General features: G+C 44.6%; 1 protein-coding gene across 1 annotated transcript in view; it reads left to right on the top strand.

Annotated features, from left to right (window-relative positions):
• LOC144599054 (IgGFc-binding protein-like) overlaps positions 1-17,624 on the top strand; it is a 188,162-nt gene that overhangs the window by 149,202 nt on the left and 21,336 nt on the right. Inside the window, exons 82-91 of the mRNA XM_078409777.1 lie at positions 650-849; positions 2,239-2,383; positions 7,114-7,251; positions 7,698-7,954; positions 8,588-8,672; positions 9,861-9,932; positions 11,416-11,663; positions 14,838-15,015; positions 16,672-16,780; positions 17,232-17,326. Of these exons, the coding sequence (XP_078265903.1) occupies positions 650-849; positions 2,239-2,383; positions 7,114-7,251; positions 7,698-7,954; positions 8,588-8,672; positions 9,861-9,932; positions 11,416-11,663; positions 14,838-15,015; positions 16,672-16,780; positions 17,232-17,326 (1,527 nt within the window). The remainder of the gene's footprint in view (positions 1-649; positions 850-2,238; positions 2,384-7,113; positions 7,252-7,697; positions 7,955-8,587; positions 8,673-9,860; positions 9,933-11,415; positions 11,664-14,837; positions 15,016-16,671; positions 16,781-17,231; positions 17,327-17,624) is intronic.

Genomic DNA, 17,624 nt, shown 5'->3' with positions numbered 1-17,624 from the left:
TGGAACACTCGGCCAGCGTGGTGGTGAAGACAGATCTGATAGTGTCGATTCAGAGGCTTTTAGATAGGCACATGGATATGCAGGGGATGGAGGGATATGGATCATGTGCAGGAAGAGGAGATTAGCATCATGTTCAACACAGACATTGTGGGCCAAAGGGCTTGTTCCTGTGCTGTTTTATGTGAAAACAAGGAAAAACAGATGCTACTAATCAAAAAGAACACAAAATGCTGGAGTAACTCAGCAAGCCAGGCTACATCTCTGGAAAACATGGATCACTGACGTTTTGGGTCAGAACCTTTCTTCAGACTGATAATGTATTACAGCCGGTCAGGCAGCATCTCTGGAGAAAAGGAATAGGTGACATTTCTGGTCAAGACCCTTCTTCAGGAAGAGTCTCAGTTTGAAGAAGGGTTCCAAAATGTCACCTATTCCTTTTCTCCGGAGATGCTGCCTGACCCTCATAGTTACTCCACCATTTGTGTGTATCTTTGGTGTAAACCAGCATCTGCAGTTCCTTCCTACACTGTAGGAATAATGTATGACATTCTGTGCATGACATAATATGTTGGATGACTCCACAATTATTTTGAATAAGCTACACTAAGTGAAGAGAAGTGATTGTTTATTACCTGCATGCTTTCTTTAGCACCAACCTGTCCTAGTGGTAGCCACTATGAGACTTGTGGCACAGGTTGTCCCACTACCTGCATGGAGTCATCTGCACCTGACAGCTGTCTTCTACCATCTGTTGAAGGATGTTTCTGTGACCCTGGATACACTCTTAGTGGAGACACCTGTATTCCGAACAGTCAGTGTGGCTGTGAGCACAACAACAAATATTATCAGGTAAATCCATTTGCTTGTAATAATCACACAAGTTGCTTGAATATAAATGAATTCAAAATGCATTTAAAAGAAAGACACACAAAGCGCTGGAGACACCCAGCAGGTCAGGTAGCATCTCTGGAGAAACTGAACATATTAGTGCTTCTGTCAGCATCAAAGACAGACAGCAGTTACACTGGAGGCTGGTTAAAAAGTAAAACGTAGATACGATTCCCGTTGCTCCCCGTTCTGCTACTCCACATTGTGGCCTTTGGTGGGTTCCCAAGCCTGGATTTTCTGCTCGTGAAGCTTCTTGGGTATGGACTCTGCGCCAGAAACATGGAGATGGTCAATAACGCAATGTGGCCCAACGTTGTCCAACAACCCTAGAGCAGCACAGATAGACACAAAGTGCTGGCTGATGGGTGGGTGGACAAAGTCCAGAGATGGGGATAGTCTTTGAGGTCCCTCGTATCCAGATCACTCATAGTCTCCAAATGAACATAAAATGTTTTGGGTTTAAATGACTCTTTTAGAACTTTTCTTTGTTGTTTGCTACGACAGAAAAACATGCTTCCACCAACCTGCGCAGCAAAACTCAACACTACAGACCTGCCTCAGTGTCCATCCCTGCTCCCCCCACCTTGATTTGATTCCCGAGATTGTCCTGTCGGATAAACGCACATCTGATTTCCCTCTGGCCAGCCTTTCGGTTAGCACATCCAATAAAATGGCAAGGAGAAATACTTTTCAGACAGATTTGTTTTTAATGTTATTTAAATAATAAATTATTTGGGCTTGAAGAAGCACGATTCCTTTCGTAGCGCTTGGTTGATCTGTGAGTAAACAATGGCCACCTTATTCTGTGCCAATGAAATGATATCCTGTTTCCATGCTGTACGACTCTTTGACTTTTTAACTACAAGGCTGCTTCGGCAAGGCCACCAGCATAATCAAGGACCACTCTCACCCCGGTCACTCCCTCTTGTCCCCTCTCCCACCAGGCAAGAGGTACAGAAGTGTGAAAACGCACACCTCCAGATTCAAGGACAATTTCTTGCCAGCTAATATCAGGCATCTGAAGCATCCTATCCCCAACTCGAGAGTGGTTCTGACCTCCCATCTACCGTCTTGGAGACCCTCAGACTATCTTTAATTGGACTCTACTGGATTTTATCTTGCACGAAACATCATTCCCTTTATTCTGTGTCTGTACACTGTGAATGGCTAGATTGTAATCATGTACAGTCTTTCCACTGACTGGTGAGCACGCAAAGAAAAAAGCTTTTCACTCTGCCTCGGTACACGTGACAATGAACTAAACTTCAACCTTCAAATGTATAACCATTCAGCTATTTCTCACGTTGAACCATTTGCTTTAACAGTGTCATCTTGTTGGATTTGTTTCAGAGGTATGAAAGCTGGCTCACATATGAAAACTGCACGGAGCGCTGTAAATGCATGGGCAACAACGTCACTCTCTGTAAAACCACGGCTTGCGGACTGCATGAGATATGTGGGATATGGGATGGAGTTCTGGGCTGCCAGATGCAAGGTGAGTGATTGTACGAAAAGAATAAAATACAGACCCACGACTGCATAAATGTTATTGTTCGTGGGACCCACTGAGTCATTGCATTTGTGAAATGTCAAGATGTTTCAGACATTGAATCCTCAAGACTGCTTTGAGTTCAGTTTTTCTATATTTCTAGTAAAAATATACTAGCTAATCTGCTTTTTAATTCCATTTCCCATCGATGGAAACTGTTGCTAGCTGATTAATTAAGTCAGTATTGAAAGTAAATGTTTTCATGGAACAGTAGAGCACAGGAACAGGCCCTTCGGCCCACAATATCTGTGCCGAACATGATGCCAAGATGAACTGATCTCCTCTGCCTACTCATGATCCACACTCTTCTATTCCCTGCATATCCATGTGCCTATGTAATAGCCTCTTAAACACCACTATTGTATCTGTCTCCACCACCACCATTGGCAGCACGTTCCAGGCACCCACCACCCTCTGTGTAAAAAAAACATGCCTCGCACATCTATCTATATACTAAAACTCTCGTTTGTTCCCGAAATACAGCCAAAACGGTACACAGTAGTGCAACAATTTGAGGCCCACCTTACTCACCATTGGCCTGCGGTTCAAATGGTTGTTATATTTTAAAGGTTTTTCACTTTAAAAAATTTTGTAATCACTTTTTAAACTTTAATAAGTTCCTTTTCCGCTTGCCCTGCCCATCAGCCGCGCCTGCGCAGTAATACCTCCGTCACAATGACGTCAATGAGTGTTCCACATCACAATGGGAACCCAACGGGTCCGCGCCTACGCAGTTGGGGCCCATTGATCTAATACTTATGTACCTTGAAACTATACCCTCTAGTATTTGACATTTCCATGCTGGGAAAAAAGTTCTGACTGCCTACCCTATAATTTTAGGGTCTCTCATACTTTTATATTGTTCTATTAACCATACCCAGTACTGTAATTTGTAACAAAAAGGTTATTTTGACATTTTGGGTCGGCACCCTTCTTCAAACTGATTTACTTTACTTTAGTAGTTACCTTGGATACAGCATGGAAATAAGCCTTTCGGCCCATCATGTCTGCGCAGCCAGCAATCACCTCTTGCAAAGTTACAAGGGTCACTGGCACGAAGCTACACACCTTCATTGGGACCTTCATTGTGCTGCTTTTTATTGGAGTGAAACAGAATGGTTGAATTCCTGGCATAGCAGGAGGCCATTCTGCCCATCGCGAGCATGCCAGACAAAGAACTTTGCAGTTTTCTTGTTTGTTCCAGTTTTCAGTGTGTCACCTTCTAGGTTGGGGTTTTTCAGCTTTAACTTTAATCCTCTTCCTTTACATCTTCCAGTAACATCATAACCACATAATAACATCACCCTCATGATTTTATACACCACTATAAATTCACCGCTGAGCCTCCTGCGCTTCAAGGAATAAAGTCCTATAGGTTGAGGTTCAGATTTATCATTGTCACGTGTACCGAGGTACAGGCAAAAGATTTGTTTTGCATGCGATCCAATCAAGTCATATACATAGTTACAATCAAGTCCAACTCAACTACAATAGGTAGAGCATAGGGGAAGATATATAGAGTGCAGAATATACTTCTCAGCATTGTAGCGCTTCAGGACCATGGACAATGTCCTATGTCTGCAATGGGAAACAGGTGAATCAGGTAGCACCCTAGCTTATGGAAGGACCGTTCAGAAGCCTGAAAACAGAGAAGAAATTACTCCGCACTTACAGGTGGTACGTCCTTTCAAGTTTTGGTATCATCTGTCAGACGGGACCTGGTAGAAGAAGGAATGACTGGGTGGAACAAGTCTTGGGATTATGTTGAGCATGGAGAGGGTAGAGAAAAGGTTTAGCAGAATGTTGCCTGGATTAAGGGATAATACCTATGAGGAGTGGTTAGGAAAGTTTGGACTGTGTTCTCTATAACGCCGGGGGTTGGGGCGAGATCTGATAGAAGTATGTAAAATGATGAAAGGCATAGATGGGGTAGACAGTCAGAACCTTTTTTTCTAGGGTGGAAATGTCAAATACTAGTAGGCATAACTTTAAGGTGAGAGGAGGGGGTTGCATTCATCAGCAGCCTGCATGTGTGGAACAGACCAGCAAACAGCGCAGCACATCATTTTCGACTGCACTGTCCTGTCCCCCTGGTGGAGGGGTAGACCTCACGGCCCTTGACAACAGCACATTGCACTGGCTGGAGGGCATTACATAATTTCTGCTGCCTCAAACGCAAGAAGCCTGTGAAGCAGCTGGCGTTCTGCTGGGCGATTGGAGGCAGCAGAGCGGCTGTGCAGACAAAAGTAAGTTGCCTATCTTCTGCTTTATCCCTGCATCTGATCAATGGAGAAATCCGGGATTTAAATAAAGCACATTTTCCCTCAGAAACCGCAGCTGCACACGAAGAAACAACAAGGAACTGCAGATGCTGGCTTACAAAAAGACACAAAGTGCTGGAGTACACTCTTTAGTTTACTTTAGAGGTACAGCATGGAAACAGGCCCTTCAGCCCACAGAGTCTGTACTGACCAACGACCATTCAGTACACTAGCACTATCCTATACACTAGGGGCAATTTACAATTTTTACCGAAGCAAATTAATGTACTGGGAGTGTGGGAGGAAACCTGAGCACCTGAAGGAGACCCACGCAGTCACAGTGAGAACGCACAAACTCTCACAGACAGCAGCTGTAGTCAGGATCGAACTCGGGTCCCTGGCGCAGTAAGGCAGCAACTCCACCACTCTGCCACTGTGCCGCCCTAATGGGACAATGATGGGCTGAATAGCCTACTTGTACTCCTATGGCATATGAGCAACTCAGCAGGTCAGGGAGCATCTCTGGAGAACATGGATAGGTGCCATCTGGGTTCTCCACTGGAGATGTCTGAAGAAGGATCCGGATCCAAAACGTCACCCATCCAACTTCTCCAGCATTTTTGTGTCTTTTTTTTCCAGCTGTTAATGAGTTGTTTGAATATGGTTACACAAATGATGTTTAGGTATTTCCATTTTATTGTCTACTTATGAATTGTGCGGCGTAGCAATATTTTTGAGTAACGTCTACAAGATTTCTGACGTTTACAAGTTCTCATTACAAGCTGCGTTTGCATGCATTGATTGATTTTCTGTCACCATGTCAGGCGAAGATTTAAAAAACTGGTAAAAATGGTACAAAATTCATTCAGACCTATTTTTTGATCTGTTTCTGTTTAATTCAGATCTGTTTCAGATCTGTTTCTTGATTCTCCTACCCTTGGTAAAATGTTGTGCATTCAAAATAGACAGTGTACATTCAGCTCGGGACTCCTCCTCAATGTCTTTATGGAATTAAACACAAAGGAGGAGGAACTCAGAAGCAGGCAGCATTTAGGGTGTGAATGGACAGACAGCATTTTGGGTCGGTACCCTTCTTCAAACTGATTTACTTTACTTTAGTAGTTACCTTTGTTTAGAGATGCAGCATGGAAATAGGCCTTTCGGCCCATCAGGTCTGCGCAGCCAGCAATCACCTCTAGCAAAGTTACAAGGATCACTGGCACTAAGCTACACACTAGGGATAATTTTCACAGTTTACTGATGCCAATTAGCCTACAAACCTGCACGTCTTTGGAATGTGGGAGGAAACCAGGGCACCCAGAGAAAACCCACGCGGTCACAAGGAGGATTCGTACAAACTCCGTTTAGAGCGGAGCACCCATTGTCAGGATTGAACCCAGGTCTCTGACACTGTGAGGCAGCAAATCTACCACTGAGCCACTGTGCCGCCCTGAGGGTTTGGTTTGGAAGATGTGATCGGGTTGGAGTCAGGTGGTGGAGATGGAGGTTGGACCTGAGACCCAGAGAAACATTGGAAACAGAGGGAGGGGTTGAAGGTATGGTGATGAACTGTCAGTCCAGTTCGAAAGCAGGACAACATTGAACGTGAAGCAGTATAGCACAGGAATAGGCCCTTCGGCCCACAATGTGCTGAAAATAACGTTGAGGCCAACCCGCCTCTGCCTGCATGTAATCCATATCCCTCCATTCATTGCATATCTATGTCCCTATCCAAAAGTCTCTTAATCGCTGTTATCGTATCTGCCTCCACCACCACCCTTTGCAGCGCATTCCAAGTGCTCACCACCTTCTGTTTAAAACAAAACTATTCCTGCACATCTCTGTTAAACCTTGCCCCTCTCACCTTAAAACTATGGCTGCTTTTCTTTGACATTTCTACCTGAGGAGAAATGTTCTGACTGTCTATCCCATCTATGCCTCATAATTTTATATACTTCTCTCGGGTCTCCCTGCAGCCTCTGATCCAAGTCAGTCCAAACTCTCCCTGAAGCTAATACCTGCCTAATTCAGGCATCATTCTGGCAAACACCCTCTGCACCCTCTCAAAGCATTGAGAGAAGATAGTCACCTGGAATAGCGTGATATTGAACATATAGAGTTATTTCTACCTGTTGGAGAAACAGAGAACTACAGATGCTGGTCTGAAGAAGGGACCCAACCTGAAACATCACAGATCCTTTTTCTCCAGACTCTAAAAAGGGGTCCTGACCTGAAGCGTCACCCATCATTTTTCTCCAGAGTCGGAAGAAGGCTCCTGACCCAAAACGTGACACGTCTGTTTTTTCCAGAGATGCTGATTGACCTCTCAGTTACTCCAGCATTTGATGTCTATCTTTACTTCTACCTGTTGCTGAGCACATTCAATCGACTGATCTGACTGTATGAAACCCACAGGTTGTTTCTGGGATTGTAACTTTGATAGTGACCTGTGCCAATGGACGCAATCCAAGGCCGACACGTTGGACTGGAAACGCATCAGTGGGCCGACACCCTCGCCTAACACAGGGCCCACCTATGACCACACCACTGCAGGTAGGTTTAGTTTATTTTGTTTAGTTTATAGATACAGCGCGGAAGCAGGCCCTTCAGCCCACCTAGTCTGCGCGGGCCAGAAATCACCCCGTACACTAGCATTATCCCACACACTCGGGCCAATTTACAATTTTTACCAAAGCAACTTAACCGACAAATCTGTACATCTTTGGAGTGTGGAAGGAAACTGGAGCATCCAGAGAAAACGGTAAAGGGGAGAACGTATCATACGATACGATAAAACTTTATTCATCCCCGGTGTGAAATTAGTACAAACTCTGCACAGACAGCACCCGTAGTCAGGATCGAACCCGGGTCCCTGGCACTAAGAGGCAGCAACTCTACTGCTGCACCACTGTGCCGCCCTTGTGAGGTGGCACAAGGTCCGTGCTGAGTCTTTGCACAGTGGGTTTCTTCCTGACCGACAAAGCTTCTTGTGTGCACAGGTGGTCACTACATTTACTTGGAAGGCAACGATGGCAAACCAGGAGACCGAGCCCACTTGGTCAGCCCTCCATGTGCAAACGGAGGGGCTCACTGCATGCGATTCTGGTACCACATATTTGGAGTGGCCCGAACTATGATGTTGAACGTTTACCAGGTTGAACATGGAATGATGAACCTGGAGTGGTCGGTGACTGGAAATATGGGCAACAGGTGGATAATGGGAGAAATAGACTTCTACCTCCCTCCAAATTCACAGGTAATCTGCAAGAATCAGACATGAGGTCCCTCTGGATGGGAGAAATCAGGGAAAATCAACGATCAAGTGGAAGCTATTTAGCGCATTGTGACTGTGATCTAGTTAAGTTTAGCGACACAGCACGGAAACATACCCTTCGGCCCACCGAGACCACGCCAATCAGCAATCATTCTGTACACTAGTCCTTCCCACACACTGGGGGCAATTTACAATTTACAGACTATTCATCAGTACACATGACACTTTGGAGATACAGTGTGGACACAGGCTCTTTGGCCCACCAAGCTGACCAACCATCATCCAGTACCCTAGTTCTATCCTACAACTATAGTCAATTTACAGAGGCCATTTATTCCGCAAACCTTCACATCTTTAGAGTGTGGGAGGAAACCAGAGCCCCCGGAGAAAACCCACGCGGTCGCAAGGAGAACGTACAGAACTCCATGAGGCAGCACCCCGAGTCAGGATTGAACCCTGGTCTCTGGCACTGTAAGGCAGCAACTCTACCACTGTGCCACTGCGCTACCTAATTGTATTGGATTGTATGCAAACAAAGCCTTACCTTGTGTCGAGGTACATGTGACTACAAAGTAACTAGAGTGCACTATGATACTGTGATCCTTTCTCTGACAGATCATCCTTGAAGCAGTTCGTGGCAATGACTACCGGAGTGATATTGCTGTGGATGACATTTCCTTCCACGCCGGATGTTGTGGAGGTTGGTTTGACGTATATAGGAGCTCCTTTGGTTTTAAATGTGAACAATACTTATTCAAGCATTGGTGTCCGCGATGACGATCAATGTTGCACTGATTCTCCTTCTTGATGCACAGTTGACAGTAACCATAAGACTATAGGACATAGAAACAGAATTAGGCCATTCAGCCCATTATGTCTACTCTGACATTCGACCATGGCTGATCTATTTTTCCCTCTCAACCCCATTTTCCTCATAACCTTTGATGCCCTTCCTAATCAAAAACCTATCAATCTCCGCTTTATAAATTGACTTGGCCTCCACAGTCGCCTGTGGCAATGAATTCCTCAGAAACACCACCCTCTGGCTAGAAATTCCTCCTCATCTCCATTCTGAAGGTACGCTTTTATTCTGAGGGTTTGCCCACTGGTCCTAAACTCTCCCACTACTGGAAACATTTTCTCCAAGAAACAGAAACATCCACTCTGTCTAGTCCTTTCATTATCCGGTAGGTTTTAATTTCCCCCTCTGCCCCCCCCCCCACCACATCCTTCTAAACTCTAGCGAACATAGCTTTCAAACACTACAATAAATGGTGCCATAAATGTGCTTTACTAGAATGTTATCAAACAAATGTGTGACACTGTGAGACGTAAATGATATTCGGGCAAATGATCAAGAAATTAATCAAACAGATAGAAACTGCAGCAAATAGTTTGGGCAACATCTGTGGAGATGTGGAGAGAGGAGATGAACTAAGTTATTAGAATACTGTAAACAGCAGGAGAGTTGTTTAACTCCCAGGAAGATAACAAAAGTGATGTAAAAGTGATTTAAGGTGAGAGGGGAGAGATTTCATAGGAACCTGAGGGGCAACCTTTTCTCGGAGCGGTTTGGTGGGTTTATGGAAGGAGCTGCCAGAGAAGGTAGCTGAGGCAGGTAAGATAACAGCATTAAAAAGACATTTGGATGGGTACATGGATATGAATGGTTTAAAGGGATATGGACCACATGTGGGTAGGTGGGACATCTTGGTTAGTGTGGATGTGTTGGGTCGAAGAGTCTGTTAACATGCTGTATGAGTCTATGACTGTGGACACACTTTCTGTTGTCCTCTCATCAGTGGGCTGGGAATGGGATCAAATGTGTTACTGTATGAAAGTTAAGGCAGTGATAAACTTCTAAGTCTGTGCCATCTTTTGCCAACAGTGGGATGTGACACAACAACTGCCACCACCACCACCACCACAATGATAACCAGCACTGTGAAGTCTGATAAAGGCAAGCAATGTGCATGTGAATTGGGACCTTCATTGTGCTGCTTTTTATTGGAGTGTAACAGAATGGTTGAATTCCTGGCATAGCAGGAGGCAATTCTGCCCATCGTGAGCATGCCAGACAAAGAACTTTGCAGTTTTCTTGTTTGTTCCAGTTTTCAGTGTGTCACCTTCTAGGTTGGGGCTTTTCAGCTTCAACTTTAATCTTCTTCCTTGACGTCTTTCCAAAAACATCATAACCACATAATAACATCACCCTCATGTTTTATACACCACTAAACGTTCACCGCTGAGCCTCCTGCGCTTCAAGGAATAAAGTCCTATAGGTTGAGGTTCAGATTTATCATTGTTACGTGTACCGAGGTACAGGCAAAAGCTTTGTTTTGCATGCGATGCAATCAAATCATATACATAGTTATAACCAAGTCAAACTCAACTACAATAGGTAGAGCAAAGGGGAAGATATATAGAGTGCAGAATATACTTCTCAGCATTGTAGCGCATCAGGACCATGGACAATGTCCAATGTCTGCAATGGGAAACAGGTGAATCAGGTAGAACCCTAGCTGATGGAAGGACCATTCAGAAGCCTGAAAACAGAGGAGAAGAAATTACTCCGCACTTAAAGGTGATACGTCCTTTTAATTTTTGGTATCATCTGTCAGACGGGACCTGGTAGAAGAAGGAATGACTGGGTGGAACAAGTCTTGGGATTATGTTGAGCATGGAGAGGGTAGAGAAAAGGTTTAGCAGAATGTTGCCTGGATTAAGGGATAATACCTATGAGGAGTGGTTAGGAAAGTTTGGACTGTGTTCTCTATAATGCCCGAGGTTGGAGCGAGATCTGATAGAAGTATGTAAAATGCTGAAAGGCATAGATGGGGTAGACAGTCAGAACCTTTTTTCTGGGGTGGAAATGTCAAATACTAGAGGGCATAACGTTAAGGTGAGAGGAGGGGGTTGCGTTCATCAGCAGCCTGTGTGTGTGGAGCATACTAGCAAACAGCGCAGCACGTCATTTTCGACTGGACTGTCCTCCGTCCCCCTGGTGGAGGGGTAGACCTCACGGCCCTTGACAACAGCACATTGCACTGGCTGGAGGACGTTACATAATTTCTGCTGCCTCAAACGCAAGAAGAATAAGCAAAGTTTAAAGGAGAAGTGTGGCACATGTTTTTTTTTACACAGAGGATAGTAAGTGCCTGGTATACTCTGCTGGGGTGGTGGCGGAGGCAGATGCAATAGTGGCGTTTAAGAGGCTTTTAGGTCAGCACATGGATATCAGGAAATGGAGGGATATGGATCATGTGGAGGCAGAGGCAATTAGTTTAACTTGGCATCGTTCGATATGGACATTGTGGGCCAAGGGACCCGTTCCTGTGATGCACGGCTTTATGCTCAGATATGTTCAGATAGATGCTCTATGGTGGAAGACTGAGATAGGTTGGTAGATGACAATACTTCACATGTTAAATGTTTCTCTACAGTTCGTGCCACTTGCAGTGCCTCAGGAGATCCTCACTACAACACGTTCGACACGCGTGTTCATCACTTCATGGGAACGTGCACGTACGTGCTCTCTAAGCTGTGCATTGCATCTTCAAGCCTACCTTACTTTGATGTGTCAGCAACAAATGAGCATAGAGGGGCCAACACCAAAGTGTCCTACGTTAAATCCGTACACGTGGCTGTACACAACAACACAGTTTCAATCATGCAAGGTCGTAAAGTCCAGGTGAGTATTTTTATTCAGGGTTATTTTTTTTCAAAACTATTACAGTACATACCTTAGCACTCAGCTTTTAAACTCATGATCAGTCTGGAGATTGGGTAAAACAGAGACACAAAGTGCTGGAGGAACTCAAGTGGGTCAGGCAGCATCTGCGTAGGGAATGGACAGGACACGTTTTGATAGAAACATAGAAAATAGGTGCAGGAGGAGGCTATTCGGCCCTTCGAGCCAACACCGCCATTCATTGTGATCATGGCTGATTGTCCCCAATCAATAACCCATGCCAGCCTTCTCCCCATATCCATCGATTCCACTAGCCCCTAAAGCTCTATCTAACTCTTTCTTAAATCCATCCAGTGATTTGGCTTCCACTGCCCTCTGTGGCAGAGAATTCTACAAATTCACAACTCTCTGGGTGAATTTTCTTTTCTCACCTCAGTTTTAAATGGCCTCCCCTTTATTCTAAGACTGTGTCCCCTGGTTCTGGACTTGCCCAACATTTGGAACATTTTTCCTGCATCTAGCTTGTCCAGTCCTTTTATAATTTTATATGTTTCTATAAGATCCCCCCTCATCCTTCTAAATTCCAGTGAATACAAGCCTAGTCTTTTCAATCTTTCCTCATATGACAGTCCCGCCATCCCAGGGATCAATCTCGTGAACCTATGCTGCACTGCCTCAATTACAAGGATGTCCTTCCTCAAATTAGGAGACCAAATCTGTACACAATACTCCAGATGTGGTCTTACCAGGGCCCACTACAACTGCAGAAGAACCTCTTTATTCCTATACTGAAATCCTCTTGTTATCAAGGCCAACATTCCATTAGCTTTCTTCACTGCCTGCTGTACCTGCACACCAACTTGCAGTGACTGGTGTACAAGGACACACAGGTCTTGCTGCACCTCCCCCTTACCTAACCTAACTCCATTGAGAAAATATTCTGCCTCCTTGTTTTTGTCGGCAAAGTGGATAACCTCACATTTATCTATATTATACTGCATCAGCCACGCATCTGCCCACTCACTCAACCTGTCCAGGGTCACCCTACAACCTCCCAACATCCTCTTCACAGTTTACACTGCCACCCAGCTTTGTGTCATCCGCAAACTTGCTAGTGTTGCTTCTAATTCCCTCATCCAAATCATTAATATTTATGGTAAACAATTGTGGCCCCAACATCGAGCCTTGCGGCACTCCACTCGCCACTGCCTGCCATTCTGAAAAGGACCCGTTTACCCCTACTCTTTGCTTCCTGTCTACCAATCAATTTTCTATCCATGTCAACACCCTACCCCCAATACCATGTGCTCTAATTTTAGTCAACAATCTCCCGTGCGGGACCTTATCAAAGGCTTTCTGAAAGTCTAGATACACTACATCCACTGGCTCCCCTTCATCCGTTTTACTTGTCACATCCTCAAAAAATTCCAGAAGATTAGCCAAGCATGATTTCCCTTTTATAAATCCATGCTGACTTGGCCTTTTCCTTTTACTGCTATCCAAATGCACCGTTATTACCTCTTTAATAATTGACTCCAGCATCTTCCCCACCACCGATGTCAGGCTAACTAGTCTGTAATTCCCCATTTTCTCTCTTGCTCCTTTCTTGAAAAGTGGGATAACATTAGCTATCCTCCAATCCACAGGAACTGATCCTGAATCTATTGAACATTGGAAAATGATCACCAATGCATCCACTATTTCTAGAGCCACCTCCCTGAGGACCCTGGGATGCAGACCATCAGGCCCAGGGGATTTATCATCCTTCAGTCCCATTAGTCTACCCAATACTATTTCTCACCTTATGAAAAATTATTTCAGTTCCTCTACCCCCCTAGATCCTCTGTCCCTTCTTTGAGACCCTTCTTCACTCTTTGTTGAGCCCATGCCCTGGGCACATGTGATGGGACAATGTAGACTGAATGAATGAATGAATGAATGAATGAATACTTTATTGTCACGTGACATTTCATTGCTTTGCACGCATTTAGACTTAACACACAACTTAACTAATCTAAGAGAGAGAAACAAGTAACTGCAGATGCTGATCCACAAAAAAAGATACAAAGTGGTGGAATAACCCAGTGGGTCAGGCAGCATCAGTGGAGGGAATGGGCAAGTGACATTTCAGGTCGGGACTTTGACGTAGAAAGGGTGGGGGGAGAAAGCTGGAAGAGAGGTGGGGGCAAGCCAAAACCTAGTAAGTGATAGGTGGATACGTGAGGAGAGGGGGCTTTGATTGGCAGGTGGGTCAACAAAGGCGAGAGATGGGAAAAAGATAGAAGGATGTGAGAAAAGGAGAGAAGGGGCGCGAAATGTGAAACCAGAGGAAAGGATATAGGTGGAAGGGGATGGGGAGATGTGGAAAGAGGGAGCGATGTAATGGGAGAAATGGGTGTAAATTACCAGCAGTTGTAGGGAATGGATGAGAAGGTGGGGATAACATACAATTAGTGTGAACGGGTGATCAATGGTCGGCGTGAACTCAGTGGACCTTTTTGCACGCTGTGTCTCTAAACTATACTAAACTAAACTGTCAGCCAACAGCAGATTTTCTTCCTTGAAAACCATTACCAAAGCAGGTGGATTCTTACGGAGATCTGTTGGTTCCGTAATCACATACTAAAAAATAAATTATTATACAATTAATGGAAAAGAAATTCCTAGGTTGACATTGGGGATTTGAATTTGTGTGTCAATAAAATCAATTAAGGTCTTTGAAAGTTCATGAGCATTACCATTGTGTAACGGTATGTTAGACTTTACTTTCGACTTTAGAGATACAACGCGGAAGCAGTCCCTTTGGCCCACCGAATCTGCACCGACCATCGATCACCCCGTATACCAGCTCTATCCTACACTCTAGAGACAATTCACAGAAGCCAATTAGCCTACAAACCTGCATGTCTTTGCAATGTGGGAGGAAACCAGAGCACCCAGAGAAAAACCACGCGGTCACGGGGTGAATGTACAAACTCCGTACAGAAAGCACCCCCAGTTAGGATCAAACCCATGTCTCTGACCCTGTAAGGCAGCAACTCTACTGCTGCGTCGCTGTGCTGCCCTGCGTTTTATTTCTTAAGGTCAGGTGAAAATTGTTGATGTAGATTGGGATTATTTAATTGCGATCCCTTGCTCTTAAATAAATTGTGGCATTTTTGTTCTGTTCGATAGCTGAATGGAGAATGGGTAAACCTGCCCGTGTCGATCACGGACCGTCTGGTGGTACGGATAAGCGGTGGCTACGTTTTACTGGAGACTAACTTTGGCTTGTTGGTGAGGTTTGATGGTTACCACCATGTAGACGTGTCTGTGCCGTCCATATATTCTGGACTGCTTTGTGGTCTGTGTGGTAAGCCCATACTTGTAATTATTCAAAAACCTCCCTCACCTGTATGCACCTATCACTCACCAGTCCTGCCCCTCCTCTCCTCCAGCTTTCTTCCCATCTGTATTTCCCAATCACTCACCAGTCCTGCCCTCCTCTCTTCCAGCATTCTTCCCTCCTCCAGCCACAATCAGTCTGAAGAAGGGTCCTGACCCGAAATGTCACCTCTGTATGTTCCCCAGAGATGCTGCCTGACCCACTGGGTTACTCCAGCACTTTGTGTCTTTTCTTATAATGCTTTGATGGTCACCGAGTGTATGCATACCCTTTTATGTCTTTAAATGTAGGAGTGGTATTCATTTTTAACTGCCAAACAACTGTTTTGAGAAAAGAATCCAAGTCTGTCCAACCTCTCCCTGTAACTAATACTTCTAAATTCAGGTATCATTCTGGTAAACTTCGTCTGCACCCTTTCTAAAGCCTCCGCATCCTTCCTGTATTGGGGGCGACCAGAACTGCACACAATACTCCAGATTCAGCCTGACCAAAGTCCTGTAAAGCTGCAACATGATTTCCTCACTCTTATACTGAATGCCCGACCTACAAAAACAAGTAGGCCACATGCCTTTTTTAGCACTAAATAATAAATTCCATATGCTACCAATCCGCCTGTCACCCTGTGTGTATCTCTTTAAAGAATGATGTTTACTGGACTCTTCTACTCTTAACATGTTACTGGTGACATTTGTTGGATATTCATTACTAAATAATTATCAAACCAGTGGTGCAATGGCACAACAGCTAGAGCTGCTGCCTGACAGAGCCAGAATCCAGGGTTCCATCCTGGTGGAGTTTGCACGATCTCCCTGTGACTGTGTGGGTTTCTTCACACATCTGAAAGGTTTGTAGGTTAATTGGCCATTTAAAATTATTCCTCGTGTATAGGTGAGTGGTAGAGTCAGAAAGTTATTGATCAGAATGTGGCAGAAATAAAATGGCATTAGTGTGCGATTAGTGTAATTGGATGCATAATCGTGGTCACGGTGGGCTAAAGGATGTGGTTCAGAGCTGGATTATTCCATGGCTGAAAGACTTACTTTGCACCAGATGCCGTTATATTTCAACCAGTGCCGAGAAATCTATCTTGACGTAATCTGTTGATAATTTATGTATTAAAGCATTTTCAACAGCATTATTGCAAAACATTAGAAATGGAAAAGACATTTCAGGGAGGAACCCTTCATTGTCACAGAATACTTTGTTTTAGTTTTAGAGATACAGCTTGGAAACAGTCCCTTCGGCACACTGAGTCCACGTCGACCAACGATCACCCCATTCACACTTGTTCTATCCCACACACTAGGGACAATTTACAGAAGCCAATTAACCTGCAAATCTGCACATCTTGAGGATGTGAGAGGAAACTGGAGCACCCAGAGGAAACCCACACGGTCACAGGGAGAACGTACAAACTCCGTGCCGACAACACCCGAGATCAGGATCGAACCTGGGTCTCTGGTGCTGTGAGGCAGCAGCTCTACCATTGCACCACTGTGCAGCACATTTCCAACAGCATTATTGCAAACATTAGAAACGGAAAAGACATTGTCAGAGCATACTGTCATCAAGAATTGAGCAAATTTCAAACGATCAATGGAAACTTTTTTTTGTATTATTTAGGTAACTCCAACGATAACCCTGATGATGACATTATTATGCCCAATGGCAGTTTTGCAGCAGACTCTAATATGCTTGGAGAGAGTTGGCAAGTCGATAACGGAGAAACTGAGTAAGTTTACCACCAATTGATGTTTTGGGTCAAGACCCTTCTTCGGACATAGGCACAATCATATTTAAGTACAAGAGTTTAAGATAGTCGATTGCACTGAGGCAATATACAAGAATCACCACATTTTCAATGCCATTTTGTACCCTTGAAGTTTCAAAGTTGTTAAAAATGTAGAGTCTTATCTTGGCCATAAAGGCCCGCGGTCCTGGTGGCGGCACTGGGTCGGAGTTGAAGGGGTCGGACAGGCCAGGCAATGCTGTCGATGTTCTCCACAACTGCTCTGACGTTCCGTGCCGCTGAAGGCCGTGTCCGGTCCGCGAGCTCGGCATCTTGGAGCGGCAGCCACTCTAATGGAAACCCAGGCTGTTGCAGGGTCTCCAGCGGCCCACCACTGACACCTCGACCTGCACATATTTCTCATTGCATTTGTTTCTTTTATTTGCAAATTTAGGTGTAATCATGGCGGGAGCGGATTTCAATGTGACCCAGCTGATAAGGAGAATGCAGAAAATGATACTGCTTGTGGGATGATTACAGATCCAACAGGTAGGCATAAAAAAATGAAGCAACTAGTTACCACAGATAACGTACATAAAACCTATAACCAGACAATCCCCAGAATGATCTCAAGCTGATAATTGTGGGATGTAACTCAATTTTTGCAATTCAATGAAGCGATTTCTTCTGTCCACGACCTGCCGTTCAGTACATTTTTCACCCCTGAGAAAAAGATAGACTTTCTCACTATGACAAGACACGCTCCTTATTTATGGAAAGCACAAGAGATTTCATGGGAAAATGGAAAAGAAGCCATTGGTTAAGAATTCTAATTCAGCAGAATAAT

The sequence above is a fragment of the Rhinoraja longicauda genome, chromosome 13 (genome assembly GCF_053455715.1).
Source record: "Rhinoraja longicauda isolate Sanriku21f chromosome 13, sRhiLon1.1, whole genome shotgun sequence".
Taxonomy (NCBI): Eukaryota; Metazoa; Chordata; class Chondrichthyes; order Rajiformes; family Arhynchobatidae; genus Rhinoraja; species Rhinoraja longicauda.
The sequence above is the reverse complement of the archived record's forward strand: the minus strand, read 5'-3'. Positions and strand labels throughout refer to the sequence as shown.